At 40.7% G+C, this 25,321-nt stretch overlaps 2 protein-coding genes across 3 annotated transcripts in view; both read right to left on the reverse strand.

Moving 5' to 3' along the window:
• The window catches only part of ugp2b (UDP-glucose pyrophosphorylase 2b), a 30,378-nt gene extending 13,436 nt beyond the window's left edge, over positions 1-16,942 (reverse strand). The window contains exons 1-3 of one of the 2 annotated variants that reach the window (XM_070841371.1): positions 16,843-16,942; positions 13,426-13,559; positions 11,521-11,628 (exon numbers count right to left, since the gene is read on the reverse strand). In XM_070841371.1, the coding sequence (XP_070697472.1) occupies positions 11,521-11,628; positions 13,426-13,524 (207 nt within the window). In that variant the 5' untranslated portion in view covers positions 13,525-13,559; positions 16,843-16,942. Of the gene's footprint in view, positions 1-11,520; positions 11,629-13,425; positions 13,560-15,833; positions 16,265-16,842 lie in introns of those variants that run through there. The other variant, XM_070841370.1, reaches the window with a different exon arrangement.
• Positions 16,943-17,687: 745 nt separating this feature from the next.
• mdh1ab (malate dehydrogenase 1Ab, NAD (soluble)) lies at positions 17,688-25,026 on the reverse strand. The gene is made up of 9 exons (XM_070841062.1): positions 24,969-25,026; positions 24,306-24,404; positions 23,737-23,833; positions 21,593-21,768; positions 20,958-21,080; positions 20,627-20,803; positions 20,048-20,161; positions 18,923-19,012; positions 17,688-18,712 (listed from the first exon to the last, which is right to left on the reverse strand). The coding sequence occupies exons 1-9, from the start codon at positions 24,969-24,971 to the stop codon at positions 18,590-18,592; spliced, it is 1,002 nt and encodes a 333-aa protein (XP_070697163.1). The 5' UTR covers positions 24,972-25,026; the 3' UTR covers positions 17,688-18,589.
• Between the last annotated feature and the right edge of the window lie 295 nt (positions 25,027-25,321).

The raw sequence follows: 25,321 nt of genomic DNA on the forward strand, positions 1-25,321 counted from the left end.
GTTGTTAAAATGGGTGGGAGCGTGTCGACGTTAGATCTGTGCGAGTCCGTCTGCATTCTGAAAATAAAATAAATCTACCAGTGTGTGTGTGTGTGTGTGTGTGTGTGTGTGTGTGTTAGGAAATGAAAAGGTCTGGAGTCATCCTGCGTCCTTTCCTGCTAAAAGCACAGACTTGCCAATAAGTGACAGCGGACACACAGCAGACGGTTTCCATCAGGAGGTGTTTACACCCCCCCCCCCCCCCACTCCTCACCCCCTCCCCACTCCTCACCCCCTCACCTCGCACCACATGAGGGCTGAGGTTACAAATACAACAGACACAGCTGCCGCTCACTCTCTGTTCTTCACAGAGATGGGAAGTGATCATCACGTAGGACAAAAGATGTTTCATGGTCCAAAGTTGTAAAATGAAAGGAATGTTAATGTTCATTACAGTGTTGACTGGTACGAATCCCAGCAGCTAAAAAACGCTAGCTGGAAATTCAGGGGGAAGAGAGAGGTCGTTGGTGTGCATGTTGTTATACTGAGTTAAACGTTTTTCAGCTGGGATTCCCATCCTACCCCTGTACCCCTGGAGTTAAACAGCTTCCCCTCCCAGATGTTCATTTCCCTTCCTTGACAAGACGCTTTTTTCTTTCCTCGCGTGTGTGTTGTGTGTGAGTTTGTGTTTTTGCAGCTACTCCAGCCAAGTTAACACAACACTTAGTAGCCTGTAGGAAACACCTCTCAGACCAGGCTGCTGGATAAAGCTTCTTCTGTATCATTTTTTATTCTTAAGCCATCAGTTCTTGTGCAAACTGTGGCATAATGTTTTTACTTTGACTGACAAGCTGCTGTCAGCTGTAGGACTGAGCACCTGGAAGACACCCACGGGACATTTTATTTAGAGCAAAGAGAGCCCAGTGATGGATTTCAGTATTGCTTCGACACAGATTTGTGCCAGAGGGATTCACACTGTTATACAACTAAAATATGGTTTGCACAACATGTTAATCAGCATCAGTGGAGGAGGGAAGATATCTGCATGACTGGAGTCCAAGTGGAAGCACACAGTTATTATAACTAGAACATGCTTGATTTGTTGTTGGTGTTGCTACAGCGGTGAGAAAGTTAGCACACTGCTTCCTGTTTGCGACACTGGCCCGTGGGTAGAAGCTTTCTTGTCTTCTAGTGTCGGAGTACACAGTGGATTTCCATTATTACAGGGGCTTATACAAAAACACAACATACACGAGAAAACACTGAACAGTGAAACAAATACCTACAAATAATTCAGAGACAACCCTCACATGACAGAATACAAGAGATCTGTGCTGATGGTCTCAGATCAACCTCCCTTTTAATAACAAATGGGGTACCGCAGGTTTCTGTGCTTGATCTATTATTATTCACAGGCTATACAAGTATAAATTCGCAATAGCTGCAGCCACACACACTAATGCATCTACACATGCATGCAGTCACACACACAAACAGACTTGATATCCATGGCAAGTTTTAGCATCCTGGGGTGAAAACTGTAGCTGCCATGGTGGGAGGAAATCTGCGTGAACAGACCAACAAACAGAGAAAAGTTATAGAGCTGCTGGTGGCAGCTAATAATTACTCCAACACAGACTTCTAATACCAATTTGTATGGAGATTAAACAATCTTGTGTGCCCATGGCTTTTGCTGATAAGACTTAATGTGTTTTATTCTTAAAAACGCAGGACTCTGTTGAAATTGAAGATGTCCAGTCTTATAAATACCTGGAAATCTAGTTAGACAGAAGTCTCACTTTTAAACCTCATATGGAGGATTAAACACCAGGCTGAGCAGAAGACGTCTGCGTACGGCACTGGGTGTCAGAGGCCAGGTAGAGCAGGTAAATCTGGTGCTACTTCTGTCTGTCTGACAGGCTCAGCCAGATCCACACCTTTAAAATACCTGATACATACAGCCCTTAATTACCGAGTGCCATGCTAATGACTGTGCAGTCTGTTGGAGGAGCAACTGATACATAATCTGATATATAATGACACCAAATTTAAGTTTATCTTAATATGTCAAATTACAGTTAAAATTAGAGTACTATATTTACAATTAAAAACAGAAACATCAATTCCTACACTATTCATCAGGACACAACTAGGCATGCTTTCGGCAGTGCGCTTATCTTGGGAGTATTACCAAAAAGCACTTGCCTGCACTTCTGAGGGACAAGCTGGAGAACACCGCTGTGGACCATCACCTCCTGCTGGACTACCTCACCAACCCTCTACAGTAAGTGAGGACATGGGACTGCGTGTCTGATATGGTTGTCTGCAGTACGGGGGCCCCGCAGGGAATGGTACTGGCTCCATTCCTCTTCACCCTCTACATTGCAGACTTACAACTCACACACCTGCCACCTGCAGAAGTTCAACAATAAACTAGACTGGACCGACAACTCACATGCCCTTTACAATTAAGGGCAAAGCAGACTCTATCTGCTCAGGAGGCTCAGGCCTTTTGGAGTGCAGGGGGCACTGTTTAAGACCGTCTATGACTCTGTTGTGGCATCAGCCATCTTATATAGAGTGGTCTACTGGAGGAGCAGCATCACAGCTGTGGACAGGAAGAGACTGGACAAGCTCATCAAGAAGGCTCAAGAGGAGGATGATGGCAAAGTTATCATCCATGAGACGGAACAACTTCCATCACATGAAGGACACACTGACAGCACTGGAGAGCTCCTTCAGCAACACACTCTCAGTGTGTGAAGGAGCAATATCGCAGGTCCTTCCTTCCGGCAGCTGTCAGACTCTACAACCAGCACTGCTCCAAGTGGACCACACATGCACCAAATCTGACAATAACAGCACTATAATGTACACCAACTGTTATCATTCAGAACATCAGTCTATGCAATATATTTATTTAGAACTAAATTTTCCGCACTTCATGTGCAATACTTTTTATATTCCCCCCTTTGTACATTGTCCCTATTTTTATACTTCATCTTCTTTAAATTGAACACATTGTGTGTATCTCTGTCCACTAGTTTATTATTTATTGTTTTACTGAAGTTCTGTTTCTGCTGTTCTTTTGCTTTTGCGTACTTGCTGCTGTAACACACACGCCGTGGCACTAATACAGGAATATCTTATCTTAAATCTGTACTCTGCCACTACAATACGTTTGGCACTGTCCATTATTGTGTTTCTGGACAATATTACTGAGTGTACTATCCAGTGATCAGGGAAGTGCCCATAAAAAGAGCACCATCTCCTTCTGCCTTCACCACTCTTCTTTCATTTCATCCATCAGCACAACTTGAAAAATGCCAAAAATATACCAATTAATTATTGCTGCGACAGGTCAGCCTGTCAGCTCCACTAGTCGCTGGAGTGAGTGTGTGTCAAAACTGGCTTCATAGACTAAAAAGCTACTGAATAATTAATATGGTTGGGGGAGATGGTGAGTCTGTCTTTGGCAGTTGTTGTTAAAAAAAGTGTAATTTACTTTCCTTTCTCCTCTTTCCCATACTTACACTCTTACTCATAGGATGTTGCTAAATGACGACTCTTTACCCTTGTTCCCTCATCTCACACACACACACACACACACACACAGTCTGTTTCCCCATCTCATTACTGTGTGTCACTGTCATTTTCTATTTCACTTAATGTTCCCTGTTTCAATACTTGTCTCACCACTTTCCCTCCCAAAGCTCTAATCTTCTCTCTGCCTCTGTCTCTCTTTTATGTAACTCTCACTTCCACTGCAAAACCTCTTCTTTTTGCACTTCATCTTTATTCTCCTCCATTTCTCTCTCTCTCTCTCTCTCTCTCCCTCTCTCTCTGTAAAAATAAATGAGGTGGCTCAGAATTGGGGAGTGATGCAGTTACTCCTTGCTTGCTACAGACTGAGGAGGAGAAGACAGTTCAGGCTTTGTGTTTGTGTAGGCTTGGTTAGAGTCCAGTGCCAGGCGAGCAAATGAGGAAGTTTTGTAAATGTTCACTGAGACTGAAACAAAAATGGCCAACAAATGCCACACTGCAACATCTCTGGCATGAACCAACTGAACCTGTGAAATTTCTTTGAAAAGAATATTTGGAGCACGGTTTGTATTTCACAACAGGGTGTAGGAACATTGCATGTGGCAACAAATCTTGTTTGTTTTATCTGGTGGATAATTAGGAAAAATGTCAGAAATAACAAGTAACTTTCCTTAAACACACCTTCGTGTGCGTCTGTTCAGCACCTTTATCTACCAAGGTTTCAATACAGCTCTGGCAACTTTGGCATTATTTCATAATTCCAAACACATTATGTTTTTATCGTGCTTTGTGTATGATTTTACCGACCAGTCTGTTTTTTTACTTTTGAGATAAAGCTAAAGAGATAAAGCTTTGATCCATTGAGAGTCACCATGTGGTACCCAGAGTCACACAATGATTAAAGGAATGAAAAAAAAGCAAAATTAAGTTTACTTTTCTATCATTTTTTTTTTATCAAACCACTTTTTAGTTGAACTGCTTATGACTCACAAGCATATCACAAGTTAAAACGGTTGGGAAAAACCATCTTAGTGATTCACTGTCACTACATTTTGCACAGCTGCCTGGTAATGTGTTTAACATACCAAGTCACATCCAGCCACTTTCTAGCGCTGATATCCTCTGCTCAGTGTGTGTGTGTGTGTGTGTGTGTGTGTGTGTGTGTGTGTGTGTTGACACGTTTTCATATCAGCCTTTTCTCCTTAGTGTAGCTTCAGAAACTGCACTTTAGACACACGACAGTTGGTTTTCATACGTGAACGAGTGCAATGTTAAAAATGGTCACATATGAAAATCATTTTGTCTTTGAAGGTTTTTATATGCAACTTTCTGATTATGGTATTAAATCATTGGAACTTGCATGAAACTAACTCATGCAAGCTGGTGTGGAATCTGATCAAAATTAAAACAATGTGCATCATATCTGTGCTGCATGACACAAAATTTCCAATATTGTATTTCAGCTCCAACCTGATATAGATGATGGCATGCGCCTTTATTGCATCGTTCATTTCCTGATAATGACAACTCATCCATGAATATTTTCATTGACTTTTTTCTCACTATTACCATGAAAAGAGAGCTGCAGAGACTGAAGAATCTGACAAGTAATCAATATAAGCATTTCGCAGTAAATAAGTCAGTGTGTCTCACTGTAGATTTGGCTTTCATTGATGACATTCATATCTCTAAATCCATCAGCAGTCCACCTGCAGATTTTAGTATCTTTAGTAGGATAGAATAGTTAATTTTTTCCTTTACTCTAACATGCTCTTATGTTTGGTCTCAGCCTGTCGGTAATCTGATCTTACGCCTTAACAACTCACAGCTGCAGTGTTTTCAGTTCTCTTGTGAGTCATACATTCTCCCATCACAACAAAATAAAAAATATATGAGGTTAAATCCATTCTTCTTACAAAAACAGATGATTGTGGGTAGACAGCAAACTAGGACTGATTTTCTTCACAGCGAATTAAAAATAAATGTTCAAATCTGATTCATGTATTTTTGACGTATCTTTGTAGAAATTTAATTTTTTTCCAAGTACATAATTTGCCAGCCACAGAAAAACCATTGACCATTTCTCTTTCTCAAGTGCTTCACATTATAGACACTGACGTGTTTAGCTAAGTGCAACACAAAGTCACAGTAGGAAAAGAAAAAACAGCAAGAACTTTCTCAGGGTTTAAAATGCAGCCTGCAAACCAACACTAAGACTCGTGTACGTCTGGTGCTCCATTTCCTTACAGGCTCTTCTCAAGTGCTGCCTCAGACTGCGCAGCATTTTGACTGACACAAAACACAGAGTTCAGACTTCAAAGATCCTCCCTTGACATCAAACCGAATCAGATAAGTTTGCACTTTTAACTCTGTTAAACCCAGTGTTCAGGAAACTGAAGGAGAGCTCTGAGAGAATCCCTTGTGACTGAAAGTGAAGGAAGACCTTCAACATGTGCTTTTTCAGAAAAGGAGAACAAGGAAATCCTGCACAACCAACTCAAAGAAACACTGATGACTGGGCACTTGGATTGACTTTGTAAGTGACTGATCCACATCACCATCAAAAGGAAACTTAAGACTCCTGCGGTTTGTCTAGTTTACTGCCAACAGGATAGTGAACAGTCAATGTAGAGTCAACAGAGGTCTAGTATAGGCAATGACTGCTGGAACATTTAAGTGGGGCATTTTAAAGTCAGTGTAGACTTTTCAGAGTAGGAAACATACACTACATGACACAATCTGATCTCTGAATTTGGACGATATCCTGTTGACACTATGCCTTCACATCACAATTAGTGTATTATATATATATATATATATATATAAATAAAAGAAAGATGAAAATGTTGTTTAAGTTGTCTTACAGTGGAATCAGCCTACCCTACTTTTTTCCTTTCAACATGGCTACTATGTCAGTTTAGAGGCACATCTTCCACCACTGCCAATAATAGTCTTTCACCACTTGCATGACAAAAACGGACGGGAGGTGCCAGGGATCAACTTCACATTAAGATGGATTAATGGTCGAAGCAAGGAGTAAATGGGAGTCCCGCTCTAGATATGCGCTTGATAGGCTGGATAGGATTTATAGTTCAGCCTCGGCTTCCACCAATTAAGAGCACCTCTACAACACCAGGCGGCTGTATTGCAAGTCATCAGGCTATATCCTGCTTTAACTACTCACACAACATTACATTACATATATTAATGAATGCAGTGGCCAGAAGTTTTACAGCGATACTGTCAAGCTAGATGTGTGTTAGTGAAAAAAAGACTTCTATCTCCATCTTCAACCTCCTTGACATCATAAAACATGTATGTGAAATAGCACAAAGCAATCACAGTTCTAATCCAATCACAGTTCTTGTAGTCAACTTAATGGAAATTGAAAACACTGGTACTACCCTCTGAACGTTGAGTTATCGTCATTGTTCCACAATTAATATCTCTAATGTCTTGTGGCTTAATAGCTTTTAACCTGACTAGTGCAGTGCCTGTTCAGACTACCAGGCGGCCGTTCGGACCTCATGCTGATTGTTTGGCCCTCGTAGGTGCCGTTTGCTGTGTTCAAGAACTGCTCATCCATATTGCAGAGATCAAGATCCGTTTTCTCTTTCACATTTTAACAACTTCATACATGCCAGTGCACTTCCTTGTTCGCACAGTGTGTAGTAGATCAGATAAACAGTTGTTGAGACAAGCGGAGTGCACACACGGGCAGAATGTTGAACTTGAGTCACATCATTGGATGAAATGTTGATGATGCTGAAACTACAGCTTATTACACAGTGCCACTCACACCCAGCTCTGAATAACTTAATTGGTCAACAAACCCCTCTTGGCAGTGTTACTGCTGTGCTCTGTGCTGTTCATGACTCTAATACTTTGTGTGCTCCAGCAATACTCTGGACCACATGACACTGGTATGGAACAAATAGAACACTTGGGAAATTTGACATGTTTCATCTATCCTGCAACCGACTTGTTCAAACCCACTCAAGGAAACTCAAGAGAGTGCTGTAACAGGCAAGGTGTGTTATTGAGGTTCGGGTGTCTATTGAATAACTGGGGAGGAGAAGATCGAGAAAAGTGGTGCATGTTTTAAGAAGACAAGGGGGGATTGTACTGTACAGAACCACAGCTTCCTGAATCAGGTTACACACATGTCATCTGATCCAAGTGTTGAGTGGAGAGAGATGGTTGCACACTTGTAGATGTGATGCAAAACCAGCATTTTGTTATACAACACTGATACTGCTTCATTATAATCAGCTGTCTGTTTTAATTAACCTGTTACACCTTGCTGAGTAACACAATAAAAACTTCAAACCCTGCTATCCGGTGTTTTCCCTAGGATGGAGCAGTGGCAGTGGAGGTGCAGCAATGCACATGATTTTACACTGAGCCACACACTGGCAGCAAATTGCCGCCCCAGTGTGTGATTTTAGACGGCATACCTGCTTTCCAGGAGCAAAATTGCATGTAACATAACCATGTAACACAACTGTGTCAGTGTCTAGTGTTGTTCTGCCATGCCAGCTCACCCTTTTTGATGCGGCTCTGTTACTACCTCCGGCTCAGAGGTGGAACAACAATGACCCACTGTTCCATCTAAGTACGTTTAACACAGATGTTGGTGCAGGATAATGGCACAACGGCATTTTCGCCTTGAAGAGGCAGTTAAAAATGTGTCTGTTGGCACCAGAAGGGCTCTTGAGGCCTAAATCCCTACTGTACATTTGTACACAGTAACAGATGGAAGAAATTTGTTGAGATTAATATCAACAAATGAAATGCATGTATGTGGGACCAACTCAAAATAAACAACAGTGCCCAGGTTCATTGTAATGAAGGACCAAGTCATCCAGTGGAACAGTGTGGTTCATTTATGTGTTTCTAAGATTTTGGAGAATAATGGAGCTCTATGGCACAGAGGATTAAGATTTAACTCCACAGGCAATACAGCACTTAGTGAGATTAATTTATTGTTAGTTTTGGTCTTTTCAGCGGATTTACTGACTGTAAGAAAAATCATTATTCTTTTAACCTGACATTCAGGGGTTTTTATATTCTGGTGAAAATTATATTTTTGTACATTTTTGATTTTCTTTCTGATAAACTTTGAAAAGTGAGGGAGATATGCACATGACAAACAAACAATTCACCAAAACAAAGCTGTAGTTGCTGTAGACTTACCCCCAATGCTCGAACAAACATTAACCAACACTAACCAAATGTCCTGTCCAGACATAATGACCACATTGACGTAAGTGGTTTACCGCAAACAATAATATATGGAGGAAAGTCACAATTAAACATAAACTAAATGAAACACAACAAAGATTACACAAATCCAAAGGAACTCTCTCCTCATTAGCTTAAATGGTGACCAGCTTGCGGCTCATTTGCATCAATGTTAACTTCCTATGAATTTTGCTTACATTATATAGCAGCCAATAAACATGAGAGGCTCCATTGAGCACATTACGTATGCTGACCGTTCTCGAGCTGCTGCAGCAACATTTCCCTTATAATCAATTAGGTGTCTCTGCTCAGCCAACACACTATAGTTGGAAGCACAGGGGAGAGGTTTGCTCACTTTTCCAGCAGTTGGGGAAAACAACAGAAGAAGCTTCTTGGTCTTATGAAGTTGCAGCATTTATTAACTGACACATTGTAGTCTATACTGTACATTTACTGCCAGATTGACAACTTACTGCAAACCTTTTCCTCTGCTCCGCTGCTTTCTTGTCACTTTTTAGCAGCTCGCTTTTCGCTCTGGCTTAACCACTCACTGGCTCACTACACTACATAGATGTTCTTTAGACAAAGAAAAGAGGGAGGATTTTAGCAGCAGCACTCATAATTGACTGCAGTGGCAGTGCAAAGCTACTGAATGAACACAGGGGAAACAATTCTATCTGAGCGTCCCCAAAAAACTCACAGATTCTGGATGGAAGTGGATTATTGTACATCGATAAAACAGATGAATGATTTGCAGTTTTGTTTGTCTGAGTCGAGTAAAACTGAGAAACAGGAGTCAAGTGATTGACAGGCCATAAAGAGAAAAAATGACTTTCAAGTGAAACCATCATTTGAACTCTTACATAACATGATTACTTTATATAATACTTAAATATAGTGGGAGCTAACTTTAGTCATTATGGTGATAAAATAATTACAGCTAGAAAGCGCAGACCTCCAGCACGGCTAATAGCCCACTCTTCTGTGATCTGTAAATCTGCAAGCTCAACCACTTTATATGTCAGGATATTTTTCCAAAACTATAAAAATTATGTAAAAAAAATTTTAATTGTAGGCTTAGTTGCATCACACCTTTGACTTTGCCACAGACATGGGTGTTACAATTCAGCCTGTATTGTTGCTTGTTTGTGAATCAGATCCAGATCTGCTCCAAAATTTAATGGGTATTCTATGGCCCATGCTACACCCTTCCACCAAGTTTCAGGAAAATGGGGCCAGTAGTTTTCCATAATCCTGCTGACAAACAGACAAATGAACTGCGCTGTAATTACTTACTTGTTAAAGGTATTTCAAGATAACTGCCTCTAGCAACTCCACATGGACATCAGCCAGGAATTCTCAGAATACATAGAGATTAACATTTGAGATGGTTTGAAATAGGAGTTATGAGCCACATGATATTATAACACTGTTGAGTTTGATGTCAGACGATGTTATCAATTAGGCTCCTTTTCAGGTCATAGACATGAGTCATAAAGGAAACAGGACTTAAATGCACTTTCCATTTACACCAATATTGGCACATGTTTCCTTCTGTTAAACACAGTCCTGGTTTAACTTGTATTTCCAGTTGGTACAATGTCTTATATATCAACTGTATTTCTGTTTGAAACATTTCACACCAAAGTTAGGCTTTTCCAAATCTGACAATGTTGACCCCTGGTGTGAAAAATGCCATCAAACAACTTCAAAACCATGTGCATTTGTTTTCGTTGTGTACATCTTTTTAAATACTTTGACAGAGGTAAGTGGGACACTTATTGAGCCATCCGCTTTGTTCTGCATTCCTCAGTGCCTTTACCTGGGCTGGCACCAAAGGGGTCTGACTGTCTTTGTGACATTATTGGCTAGATGTCTAAAAACTAATGGGACGTAAATCATCAATACTGCCTTCTCATACTCTGTGGAAAAAAGATATTGAGTAATTTACAGCCGAAAGAAAATCTGGCATACATTGAAAGGGTCCAAGAAATTTAAAAAATATATGGGGGTCCTTCTTTGCCAGACAGTGGAATACAATGTGGCAGAAAAGTGCAATAGTATCAATGATCATCATTTTGTTTTTTAAACCGAATGTGTCTGGTGTCATCTTGTTTGATGCTCTGATGCCACAGCTTCAGCCTAAAGCTGGGCTCTCCTTCGTGACAGCTCATCATGGTGAGTGACGGGTGCAGGATGGGAGTTTGATCATCTGAGTCTTTGACTAAAAACACACAACTGACTGAAGGTGAAAAACTGCATATGGTTGCTTTCATTTTGAATTGTAACCTGCTAGGTGCAACACATCTGTAGACACCAAAGACAAGGCAAATGTAATAATGGTGGAATGTGTTCAAATAAAAGGTGGTTCAAAGGTAAAATCTGATTGTGTGCACTGGTGACGTAAACTCATGTAACATCTGTGCATTAATGGAGCGGTGCTGGGGTCTGAAATGGAGCAGACTGTGATTCTCTATATGTCTAAAACTGATGTTTTTACTGCCTGATTTCAGCCCTGTTCTGACTTAGTGTTCTCCTGACAAGAAAGTACAAAGGACTGCTCGGCTTAATCCTTCTGTGCATGCAGAACACACACTGGAATAGTTTGTACTGTCACTTGTAAGATGCAGGAAACATGAAGAGCTTGTTGCAAACTACAGGTTCTAATATGGTTCACCATACATAATGTTCTCACTCTTTCAGATGCATGTGCACACACACAGAAATACACAAAAACGCACAATCTAGACTTACCAAGTCTTCTGGAGGTCTTTGTATCTTGATCCACTCCACCGATGGCCCCTTCACCTGCAGAAATCTGTGGAAAAGATTCTTGAAGCCCTCAAAGTCTTTCCTGGACACCTGAAAAGCACAAGGATTTTATTTGAACCTCCAAAAAAAAAAATCGGGCTGACGTCAGTAATGCAGTTCTGCCCAATGACAGTTCCTCATTCCTGTCCAGGAAGATGAAAACTGTACTAATTACTCCTAAAAGTGCACCGATTATCAACCAGGTTTCTCTGATTGGCAGAAATGCTCAGTGGCATCTTTGAAACACCTACTTTTCTCTTTAAAAATTATAGTAAATTAACAGGATTTTGGCCATCAATGATTCCATTTATGGTTTTCAATCACAACATCAAGCTGGTGATCTATGAATTGAAACTTCTATTGGTGTGGAAAGTCACTAAAGATAAAAGAGTCAGCTGAAAGCTTCAAATACAAAACGTGGGTTCAGTTAGCTGTAATTACACAGTGAAACAGGTTGTTTAACCTCAGCTGCTGAACAAGCTCCACTGTTCTATTTAGTTATACGGATGCCGTTTAAAACTACCTTTGTTCATCTGGGAAAACAATAATTTCCAAGCACGGGTATTTAGTGTTTAAGTAATGCTGATTTCTTCAGGTGACATTTACTGTAGCTACCAAATCACTACGTAGTAAAGTCTTAGCACTTGGCACATTTTATTTCTGTTATACACTGATTGATACACATTGATACTCATTCAGTTTATGGATGTGTTGAGCTTACATTCTTACCAAGATTGTAAGATTGTATGTGATGTAATCATACATAGAACATTATCAGAATGGTGATGTGGGACCTTGTCAATGTTATTGACAGATATTTGGTCATTTTAGACAAGACACGGTGATCATCAAGACTGTAACTAAGCCAAGTCTTTACACCATTATTTCTGTTTCTATATAAAATCTGATGCTTTTTCCAAGTTAACATGTTAGTTTTTAACATGCCTATACAAAATAAGATGGGAAAAAAAGGAACGACAATGCCACCTAAGGTCTTGAAAAATATAAATAATTGATTTTAAATGTGTGGCAAAGAATCTCTATTCCTGGAGGGTAAGCAAAATAAATAACCAAGTGGGTTGTCGCTGGTCTGCTTCATATTCACATTTGTATATATGCTTACACTGGAGACCTGCACAGTTCAACCAGCAACTGTTAGTGCTTACTACAAGTACAAAAGCTTTTTACTGTGAACACCCGTGAATCAAACATATGTATGAAGTGCAGGGCACGCCTGTGTTGGCTGACTGTCAACTCTGTTCTCTATCATTCTATCTTTTGTGATCCCTGCTAGTTTGCCTGGTTAATGCTTTTTACGTGTGTGTGTGTGTGTGTGTGTGTGTGTGTGTTCAGACAGGTTTGCCTCAAGGTCTATAATTGTTTTATACCAAAGGAAACAAAAGATGAAATGATGGTCAGTCCGGCTTTCTTGTTGCTCTTTAGGAGACCGTTTTGTTTTCACCCTTAGGTTTTTCATTAATTTGCTGCTGAGGGCTGAGATGTGTCCACTCCCAACACCAGAATTCATTTTGGGCAAACAGGACAAATCCACAGGGTCTGAGTTGCGCTGGAAGTCTTTAATGACGCATTTTATTATGACCTAGGCTGATAAATGGATGAATGTTTGCTTAAAAACTTCGCCTATTGCAATTTTATGACGTATACTTTATGTATGTGTGTGTCTGTAGGTGGGACCCTCATTTGCACCGTGCGTCAGTATGTGTCACTTTTGTGTTTTCCCTGTGTTCGTGTGTGACCCAACCACCCTCTAAATCACAACCAGATGGTTGGAGAGAATCTGAGGGAGGGGCACAGAGAGAGAGAGAGTGTGTGTGTGTGTGTGTGTACCTCTCTCTCGGTGCCTGTGGTGGTATCCAGCAGTTTCTCCAGCTCGGTGTGCATGGAGCTCTCCAGCTGCCGCCGCATCATTTCCTGGAACTCAGCCATCCCTCCGTTGGTCACTCCTTCACTCCTTGCTAGACCTGGACAGGAAAGATAGTGGAAGACAAGGGACAGAGTTTTACACAGCTGCAACATACTTAAATGTTAACTTATTCTGGATTCTGGAAATGTTTCATAGGACCACTATTATTTATTTTATTAACTTAAATCACAAAAAAGCTACAAAAGGAAAATTTTGTTGGAATACTAAAGGTCTACTGATATTCCTCTATATCTTTACTATTGGTTCCAGGCTCTTAAATGTAAGAGTTTGCTGGTTTTCTTAGTAGAGTATTGTAGGCATTGTTTCCTGATGTTTTATGGACCAAACTAAAAATAATCAACAGGGTAATCAATCAAGTAATTATTTATTGAGTTGAGTTGCAGCATATGAAGCAATGATATCTTGAGAGTTGCTCTAACTTTCATAACCAATGATGATGTAACAGGTCTGAAGTATCCAGAATGTAGGGAGTTGTTTTAGTACCTGTTATCATGGTCAACAACGCCCTCCACATTATTATGGTGTTTGCTTAACACAAAAACACTGCACGTGTCAAGTTCGAACAGATAGATAAGATTAAAAACGGGAGAAAACAGGAAAAATAAAACCCGGAGTAATTGTTTGTGACATTGTGTGACTCAGATCCCACATCTGAGTTTAACAAAAGGAGTTAAAGTGTAGTTTGCATATATAAATATGATAGCTATTAGCTCATGACACATTTATCTGAGAGTACTAAACAAGTTCAAAGACCACGTGTGACAGCTGGGGGTGTGACTGTGAGTGCGATAAAAGCTAATTAACCTGTTGAACTGGTTACGTTTCATGAGCATGTGAGAAAAAGCTGCAATAAGACCAAAAATACAAAATCAAAATTAAAAACTAAACCAACCATTTAAAAGATATAGATACATATGTGCAGACAAAGTCAAGGACAGCAAGCACCTCAAGGACCCCTAAACCGACACAAATTAGACCATGGACTGCCATTTGACAGGATTTTGTCTCAGGGTGGATGGACTTTTAGATGTTTTATTACAGAGAGTGTATGAAACCCATGACCAAAACAGCCATATGTTTTGTCAATGTGTTGCTTGAGGATTTTCAATTATAGTAAAAATAAATTGGTGGGAATCCACTGAAAAGACTCCTGGACTTTGAGAACCGCTGCCTTAGTGTGAATGGGGGAGAGAGACTGCACAGTGAGCAAACTGGAGTAACCTTACTTGGCAGCAGGAGGAATAGGAAGGATTTGCAGTACACCAGCATGTCACAATCCCTGGCTATTAGTTTGTGGCTAATGCTTACAGTGATATTTTAAGATCTTATGATATCTTACTATCTTAAGCAGTAGATCCTACATCACACCGATCCTCCCATCCCTTCGCTGGCAGTAGAGTAGACTTGTATCGAGTAGATTTCAAAGTCACATACGAGCCCCTACATGGTCTCACCCGTTCATACATTTCTGAACTTCTGCACCCTTATTCCACTTCTAGGACACTCAGATCATCAGACCAAGGTTTCTTATTCATACCCTGCTCCCTCTGCAAATTCCAAGGATGATTGCGTCTTTGTCGTTACATTAGTCAGGTGATTGAGCAAATGGGCTTATCATATCTCTAAGTATTAAGTCAACTTGACAACTAATCAGCAGCCATCATTCTGAGGTCCTGCTCTCATCTGAAGATTTAAACAATTAGCAACTATGCCCAAAAATCTGTCTTTTTAGTAGGTACATTCATTGTTCCAGACCGGACTGATTTGAATCAATAACAAATGTCTTACATTTTTTAACTTGTGAGGTCCAGCGGGGTGTGGGTGGGAAGTTTCTCCATTTAAGAATTCAGAGTTTATTACCCATCTCTTAATGCATTCAAGAGGGGGACTAGGATACTGCTCATGTGGTGATAGAGGGGATGATGTAAAGAAAACTATAATGTGCTCTTGAGTGTCAGGTATCAGAGCGTCCATCCTTCACATGAAGGCATCAAATAGCATTTTAAACTCAGACAGATATGAAACCCAGCTCATATGTGAGGCAAACTTCAAGTCTTTGCCTGTTGATTTAAATACTGTACTGAAATGAACTAAGTTTCGGCTTGGAAGACAGTAAAATACAATTTAAAAGCTCAAACATGGTATGAAAGGTGGATTAGAAGAATGAATCTGGCTCTGAGAAATGTTTGATGAGGTAAAAAACACAGGCATGGCCCTTTAAGTCCTCTTATGGTTAGCCATATAGTAACTTATTCACCTGTACATCTGACGTAAAGAGTTGAATATACCCTCCGCAACAAACAGTACTCACCTTCTACATAAAGTGCCATGTTCAGCCGCCAAGTATCGATCAATTCAGCAACACACACGGTTCAATAATAAGAGAAATCCAAAACAGATCAAACAGGAGCGCTTCAGGTGAAATATTGTTGAGATCATTCACAGTGAAACCCGAAGTGTCACTGAGCAAACATCCCGTAAATTAATTAAAAAGTTTCCTTGAGGTGTCCTAAAAGCAATCATCAGTACCAGAAGTGCAACCTTTACAAGTCCATTCACCACTGGGGCTCTGGAGGATGAGACGTCCTGTCTACCTCACGTACTCGTCAAGATAGAAACAAAAAAATAGACCAAGAAAGGACACAAGGACACATTTGTCCGATCCCACGGATCTTCTGGACAGCAGCCAAATGTTGTCCCTGAACAGGAAGCTGGATCTGATCTGGCAGGATCTTTTAATGCTTGCGGTGTCTGCCTCTCATTTTCCAGCCCCCAGTACTGTAAACCACGTCACAAACCCTGGCTGTGCGGCTGCCAACAAACCTCTGGCCATGGCTTTCCCTTTGCCTCCTCCCCTTCGCTTTAATTCTTTATTACCTTATTGCCACAGAGTCGATGATTTTCAGCCCCTCTTTTTATTTACGCTGTCATCAAACATCCCGTTAATTATTAACCGGGGAGGTGCACACCAGTGAGTCCGCCCGCATGACACAACGCTACCTTACGGGGAACTTCAGAGGCTAGAGGCTGCTGAAATGAAGCCCAGGTGGATGGATGGACAGAGAGAGACGGTACGCGCTTAAAGTTTAATTCATATGGACGTCCCCTAATGTGCATCCTCGACAGGCAGCAAAACGTTCAAATTAACGACGGTACCGTGAACACCACACGAGGAACGTTTTCGATAAACGTCTAAAAAAAAAAAGCGAGCTAGGCTACACACAAGTTGGCTAACATGATTGGACGATTATCGACAACACCCGCTTGGTATAATGCGACAAAGTCATAAAATGTGCATATATTTAAAGCCATTTTCTTACTGTGTGACTGTAGGACGCTGGCGGAAGAAAAGTCGATGGGGTCGGCCTGGTTCTGCGGGTCTGAAGGACCACAGCAATCTCGCAGAGGAGGCACGGGATGTACAAAAAAATGGTTTATTTAAACAGGTTTCCACCTTAAAACACTGCCTTTCTCTTTCCCTGTGACATTGCTGAATTAAACAAATAAAAATAGGGTAAAAATCTGAGGAACTTAAAATGGTAATTAGTTTGAAGGTATTTTACACTTCAGTACCATTCTGAGCAGGAGCGAATGGGAACGTTGCAGCAGGGTCTCCACCAATGACAAACGCTGTTTTCCTGTGACGTGATTTAACAGCCAATAGATTTGCGCTACGTGTAGACGTGGTTTGTGGTAGTTCCGGGTTAAAGAACGCACTCAATGTTTGGAAATAAAAAAATACCAAAAAAGTCCATATAGTCGTACTGACTGTTGTGTTTGTATCGGAGGTTTAAAGTACCGGGTCATCTTTTGAAGTATATTCATACATTATAACATGGTATTAAACTGGGTGTGCAGCACTCCACAGATTTACCCCATTAATGTTGGACTAATTCATTTTTTTAAAGTAGATTTACCCCTTTAATGACAATGGGTCATTGGTGAATTTTAGTCAACAATGTCACGTTGTGAGTTTAACTAATTAAAGACATTACATAATCATTCTCATGCTGCTAAGAGAGAATGAAAAACTAAGAAATACTGCCCCTGGCTGGTGAAACTGTGACATTGCACTGCACTTTCCCTTCTACTGTACAATATTTAACCTATAAACTGTTTGCAAATACCTTTTGCCAAAGCTATACACAATACAGGTAACTACGTCTGCCAGGTATAATTTTATATGATGCAAACCTGAGTTTGTTAATATTGATACACATTGACAAAATGTACATGTCAGATTATTCCCAGAATTAGGTCTGCTGTCTTGCTATGAAGTGACAGTGCCAACCACTCAGGCCCTATGCTGCCTACATTTAGAAGTGTAGCATCTTGAGAAATGAGACTACTATGAAACTACATTACTTAATGTTTTATTGTTTCAGCTTTAAAAGTTAACTGTTCCAGTGTTTGAGGACTCAATGCATCATTGACTATATGTAACAACCATCCATGTTTCACTTGAGATAAATTATGCTGGTAACAAATTTGGTGGACTTTCAGTATATACTTAAGGTGGAGTTATACTTGTGTGTCATGGTGTAAAGCGGCTTTGCTGTGGGTGTCTCGTGAAAAGGAGACTAATGGAGTGCAATAATTTATAGCCAATGTAAACCTGGTTATGTTCTTTTTTTCACCCCGCTTTGTGACAGACAACACTGATCAGAACAAGTAAAAAGTTGGTAGTGCAAAGGGCTGTGCCAGATCACACAATATGTCTGGTCCTACAGATCACAGACTATGTCTGTACCAAAAAGGAGGTGGAAAACTGAGCTTCTTCACCTTCTCTAATGTTGTCTTCACTATGAATAATCTCCAGCGGCATCAAAAACAACCCAAGCTCACCACATTTTTTGAAAAGCTGCACCTCAGCGTAGCTAAATCTATGATGGCTATGTGCAGAGGCTCATTTCTACACCGTAGCTTCCCAACACACAAGTATAGATCCGCCTTTACACTCATAAACATTGACTCTCTCGCTCTCGCTCGCTCTCACACACACAGTAATGTAGGGGTTGGTGGAGTGCTTTATCACAGGCGTGCGTCTGGAGTTTGGGGGCGGTCTAGTCATACTCCCAGGAAAGCCACAGCTGTATCTCTCTCCTCCATCAGCTCTGCCGCTGTGGCTTCCATCTTAGACTGGGAAAAGGGGTTGATGGCCAGGCCCTCCACGATCTTCCAGGTCTTGTCCTGAGGACACGGCATACTTTTATAAGTACTGTATTTTGGAACACATGCATACAAACCTTAATGTTCACTGCTCACTTGCATCTTTTCTAAAACCTCAAAATTGTTTCACATTTTGGAGGACAAACACAATGTTGTTTATTGAAAGTTGGACACTAGTTGAATTTAAAATAGGCCACTAGAGGAGTAAACACAAGGTCTGTTATGCCTCACCTTGATCTGGACAGGGAATGAGTAGATGAGGTCCTCTGGGATCCCATAGGGGTTACCAGAGGAGTAAACACCCATGGAGATGAACTCACCCTGAAACACAAGGAGGAAAAACTGGTCATGAGTGCATGAAGAATACAATGGTGCGTATTCCAGATGTGGTATCTCATCATCACCACTGTCTAAATAGGTATTCAATGATACAACAAAAACAGAGCCATATGTAACCTGCCAGAAATCAAAGTAATAAGACTCAACTTCCACCACAAAGAACATCAGAAGTACAAACAGAGACTGAATCTCACACTTTAGCCACAAAATCCTGGTAGTAGATACATGTGTACACTTGCACTTACACTGGCATAGAAATATGCATATACACTCTTGGTAGATTTAAAAATTCATGAAACCCTGCAAATCCATGGTTTGTGAAATCGTGTTCATGAACCTGAATCTAACTTCCACAATTAGCCAGAAGAACATGTGCACACATCCAACAGAACAAGAGATATTAACAACCATTGAAATAAGCCTGGTCAATGAGTGAGTGAGTTTTATTTTTGCGTTATGCCACTTCTGGCCCATCCTTCATGGGATTACAAGACACGGTCACTTTACAAAACATATATCTTCTGGTAACATTCACCAAATAAATAAAGGACATGTAGGCCTATATTCTTTCAAACAACATTTGAAATGGCGCACTTCAAATAAATTGTTCACTGAAAAGAACTGCTGCATACCTACAGTTTATCCTGATAAAGAGCTTTTTGTCTACATCCCAGGCTTTCTCCAAGTAACTAGCAAATCCAGATGTTTCATATGTGAACAACAGGCTCTATCCATTTGCATCATTCATACTCATATTCCATCATCAATGTCTGTTTTTATCTTACTAAACAAAATATTGCATAGTTCCCCGTAAAAAGGACACAAAAAAAAATGAGATTCATTTTCTTTCTCATCTCATTCAGACAGCACATTGAACAAATCTGCCTTTCTTCCACCAGGCTGACACACCATCCAGTTTGTGGATGTGGTAAAATAATATAAACAAATGAGGATTGATTGCAGCAACAGGCGACATTCCCACATGATGACTACAATATAAATAAATATGGCGTTTACCTCAGTGGTGCCTGACCAGATGTCTCTCATGTGGTCACAGATGGCCTTGGCAGCAGACATGGCGCTGGACAGCTTCCTGGCCTTGATGACTGCAGCACCTCTCTGCTGCACTGTCTGCAATGAAAGACCATGGAGCATGGAAATGAGTATGCAGGGTTTAAAAAAAAAAAAGAAAAAAAAAAAAAAGGTACTGCTAATTTTGCTTTTTTGTCAAGGTTCTGAGATCGAGGCTCAAATGTCTGCAACAGTTATCTCTGTCAGTGGTGCTCAAAGCATCAAAATATGTCAATAAAACCTGCTCATAGTTTGTTAAGCAGGTCAAGTTTAATTTTTGATCTTAATTACTTCTCTTGTCAAATATAACTCCTCCATTTGATTATTTGACTTTAGAAAATCAATGAAGAATTTTCTGTAAAATGTGAACACATTTTAACTGCTGGAGATTGTCCTATACTTTAGCAGACGTAGAAAGTATAATTTTTACATATCATGCACCTCTGAATGGCTGACACAGGAACTGTGTATAAATGCAAAATGTATCACAGTCCGATAGATTACAGTGAATCTTCTGTAACTCACAGCAATGAAATCTCCTTTAAGCCAGGTGTCATCCTTGACCGCATCAAAACAGGCAAGGTCACTACCGGACAGGTTGACCATGCAGTGATGCACGTCTGGGTACTGAGTGGACGAGTGGTTGCCCCAGATGATCACATTCTTCACATGTGTCGCAGGGACGCCACAGCGCATCGCCACCTACAGGGTCGGTGCATAAGGGACAGAGAGCAAACCTAAGCTTCACCATCAGCTCAGACTAACAACTGACAACGTGGCAGCTAAAAGTCTGCGAATTTGTAAAGGGGAGTGTAAATAGACCTGGAAGTTAGAAAGGGAGCTGAAAGGAACACACCTGAGAGCGAGCCCTGTTGTGGTCTAGACGAGTGAGGCAGGAGAAGTTCTCTTTGGGGATGGAGGGAGCAGACTTGGCTGCAATCAGACAGTTGGTGTTGGCAGGGTTTCCCACAACCAGCACCTGAAAACACACACACACACATTTAAATACAACCCAAGTGACTCATCTGATCCAACTCATCGAAAACTCATGATTGTAACAGATTAATAACTACCCACTACTATGTCCTCCCAGGGTGTAGAGTTACTCATTTAAAAATCAGCTGGAGGTTTTATATCTTATTAACAGAGTGGAGCCACTTTGTTTTAAAAGCAGTGATATTCCATGAATTCCATGAAAAAAATGGGCCAAAAAAAAAAAAATGTGTTAAAGATGAAAACAAACTTGTACTTTTGAACAGTGTTGCCATGTCTGCTAACATGAGAGCTCTGAACAATGGGAATTAAACTGGTGTAAGCACAGTAGCATCAAATGTTTACCTATACACAAACAATGCAAGTTACATAAGCAACTTAGCCAGAAGCAAAACAGTCACTCAACTGCCTTTGACACAAATAGAAAAGGCAGGGAGCGGACATCTCAGTAAATCTGCATGTTAGTGCACGTCTATGAGCCAAGTCCTGCATCTTTACCTTGACAGTCTTCTTGGCGTACTTGTCCAGGGCAGCTCCCTGGCTCTTGAAGATGGCCACGTTGGCTTTGAGCAGGTCCTTCCTCTCCATGCCATCCTTCCTTGGCATGGAGCCCACCAAGATGGCTGCGTCCAGGTCCTTGAAGGCCAACTCTTCCTTGTCAGTGGGGATGATCTCTGTGGAAAGAGAAAATTACCAATGCTGGTTGAATAGGTTTATATAGTATGTATTGTTCCTTCACATCTTTCATCTAAAAAAACAAAAAAAACCTCAGCAGATGTATAGGCCAATTAGTCCTTGACCAAAAGAAACGTTAGGTGTACAAGGTTGCAAAGTTTTGGCTATAAGGAAGTGATTCACCTATACTGACATTTTTGTTCTTTGGTGTATTTTTTTCAGTTGAAAATAAAATTACAAATACACAAATTTAACAAGGATAATGACATTCTATAATTTCCAAACAAATTTTTGGGCAGATTCCCACTTGACTGGAACCAAGTAGGTAATGTATGTTCATAACAATCCTTTTAACTGGTTAGCTGATATTAGGGCGGTCTTTTAGCAAAGATCGCTGTGCTACAGAAATGCGTCCTCAGTTTGAATTCCAAACAAAGGTTAGTGAACAATACAGATGTTTATACACTCCCTACAACAATTACCCCAGATTACACAAAGCACACAGCTAAAGTCTTGTCCATTTCCATCTTAAATAGCCTCAAACTAATTTCTCTCTTTGTCTCACACACACAATTTTGAGAAATGTGTTTTGGATGTATCCCATGAGTGACCAGCATTGTACTATATGGCTGGGCCCATCTCCATGCATGAGGCGTTGTCTTTGCAGCACAGTTAGTTAATACAGGGGCCTCTCACAGCCCCTGTCCAAACAAAGCAAAGAACAGCACCAATTCAAAGGAAAAATTCCAGGTCACAATGGAGATGGCACATAATGGCGCCTCACGACTGATGTTATGACAACGCTTACAGTGATGACACCAAAAATTGAAGCCAGTACCCATATTTATGAAGCATCTTAGTGAAGGAAATAAGCCCCAGCTGTCTTGAAATTCTGACAGTGGATATTTGGTCCTAAGAGTAAAAAGCGTTTGATGAATGTTCTCAAATATTTTGGTATTTCGGTAAGTTGAATAGCGGTCAGCTGGTGGCGAATGATGTTCTGGGAGGTGTTGGTTAAAAATAACAACAGGCTCCTTCAATGATAGACTGATTCAAAAAAATCTTGAGACTGGTTTTGTAAGAGATGACAGCTCCATCCATAAAATTGTACACACACTGCAAAAACACAAGATCTGTCTGGTGCACCTTTACCCCAGCATCTCTGTGTAACTACTGCTGCCCCAATAGCATTAAAAGGTCCTAAAACCTCTGCATGGCTGGCTTCAGGGAAAAATAAATCCCTTCTCTGATAGTTGTTTAATGTAATGTTTTCCTCAGTGCTACCGAGCAAACAGTGATTTTGAATGGAAGGAGCCGGGGCTGTATTTATCAAGCATCTCAAAATTATGCCTATTGATCTTTCTTTACACAAATTGCGCCATTTGCCTACAACATCAAAGACTATTCATGCATAACAACATTTATTTGAAATTATTGAATATGTGCGGTATTTGATGATCAAACCTAACCATAGTTGCTGCATCCCAAACAATAGATGTTGCAGCTCTCCTATAAGAGTGAACTGTAAGTTTTCTTTAGAGGCTTCAGAAAACTAAAACTGCAGAAGACTAAATTCGAGGTGAAGTGTGCCGGCATGATGATGGCACATGCTTAGGACTTAGGCCAGAGCTACAGCATGGTTACTGGGAGTGAATCTCATGGGATAACTCATATCATTAATATATTGTGCACAAACATGACTGTATCATATGAAACAGTCATCTACAATACATTAATATTTTTCTCTACAAAAAGGAAGCCAGAACCCTAAAATGACAATATAATCAAATATAATACATAATTATACACTGTATTATGAGGCGATTTGAGAATCAAAAACAGTGTGTGCAGACTCTGCCTCTTCAAGAACAGGTTTCATTAAAATGGCAAATTAACAGTAACTGACAAAAGCAAAATTTCATAGGAGACAATTATTTGTTCCACCCTTGATTTGGTTAAATGGTTACCTCTCAGAAGTGGGAGGGCACAGTCCTGCAACTCCATGACAACACCTTCCAGGACAGGCAACATGGGCATAATGTCCAACAGGAGCAAGATGATTGGCTGACAGAGGGAGTGAGGAAGAAAGTAGGTATGAAATGAATAAAACATGCTGGACTGAATTTAAATCCACTTCAACTGTAATTCCCAATGACAAGACAGTGGGGGACTTAGTTGTCCCTGGAACAGTGTGGCCTAAGCCATGTGGCTCACTGACTATGGCCTGCGCCAAATGGATCAAGTGGCTTTAAAGTTGGCCTAAGACTCTTGGCACTAGATCCATTTCCTTGACTTCAAGGACAATCCTGGCTCGTCCTAGGGCGCATGCACGAGCAGGTGCAATCTGATCCATTCCCACAGGAGCAACATCTGCTCAATGTCAGCCCCCAGATATGACCTGGAATAGCTTGTAGTATTCACAGCTGTCTACTGGAGGTTGTCAGTATCCTGTGCATGTCTTGTTACACTGCCCTTACACTGCCTAATGAGATAAGGGAATTGAGTGTCATGTGAGCAAGACAAAGCCCTTCTTTACCTGATCTTTGCCAAAGACATCTCCCTTGGCAATGCTGAACAACAAGGAATAGGCAATCTGCCCAGCAGCGCCGGTCACCAGAACTCTAATAGGCTCAGACTGCAGGACACAAAGCAAAGAGCACAGCTGTTAGTGCTATTAGCATTGATTTCACCACGAGGACAGGTAGAAAAGTGACAGTTTAATCGTCCAGCGCACGTGGGGTGGGTGTCTCTTCTTGTCTACAGGATTTTAGAAAGCAGGGGGTCAGTTCAAAAATAGACTGTGGTTCTTTCCATACAGCACTCACTGTTACATAACAAAACCAGGATATAATTAGGTTATCGAGTTCATCGCCATCTTTACCATTGAGGAGCGTTCATTCAACCCCCTAAATTAGCAAACTAACAACAAAAGCGTTACGTTTCATGAATATGACATGAGGACTGGATTTTTTAAATAAATAAACTTTTATGTCCTGAGGGGCTGGTTGCATCATGCAGCGAGCCATACTGTAACGTTACCGGTCAAGTATCGATGAAGTCAACTCTCATAGCAAACATTGGCGAACTTATTCACACTTTGTTAAGAGTTTACTGGATCACTTGGAAATCTGCGTGATATCTACGCCACAGTATATGACAGAGAACAATAATAACCGGTAAATCAGACAGCTGTACTCACCATGGTCACACGATAACTGCTGCTCTTCCTCCCACTTCTCGCTCACCCCGGAGGTCACTCCTATTTAAGTCCTCAGTTGATCACGACACTTGTAACAGTCGTACGGCAGTTTGAGGAGCCAGGTAATTGTAGTTTTCCCCATGGTTCCTGTAGTCCTTTATTAAAATTACAAACTTTTCTCAAGTTACACCGTGGATAGTCACAGAGAACGTCGCTATCAGTAGTGCTACCATTACCTAAGCTATATAAACGGGCTTCTGAAGGATATCACTGCTTTATGAGCTAACTCGTTAGCATTACAGTCTGCTACACGGTTAGCATAGCCTTGAAAGTGCCGCTTTTTGTTGCTAAGC

The sequence above is a fragment of the Pempheris klunzingeri genome, chromosome 12 (genome assembly GCF_042242105.1).
Source record: "Pempheris klunzingeri isolate RE-2024b chromosome 12, fPemKlu1.hap1, whole genome shotgun sequence".
Classification (NCBI taxonomy): Eukaryota; Metazoa; Chordata; class Actinopteri; order Acropomatiformes; family Pempheridae; genus Pempheris; species Pempheris klunzingeri.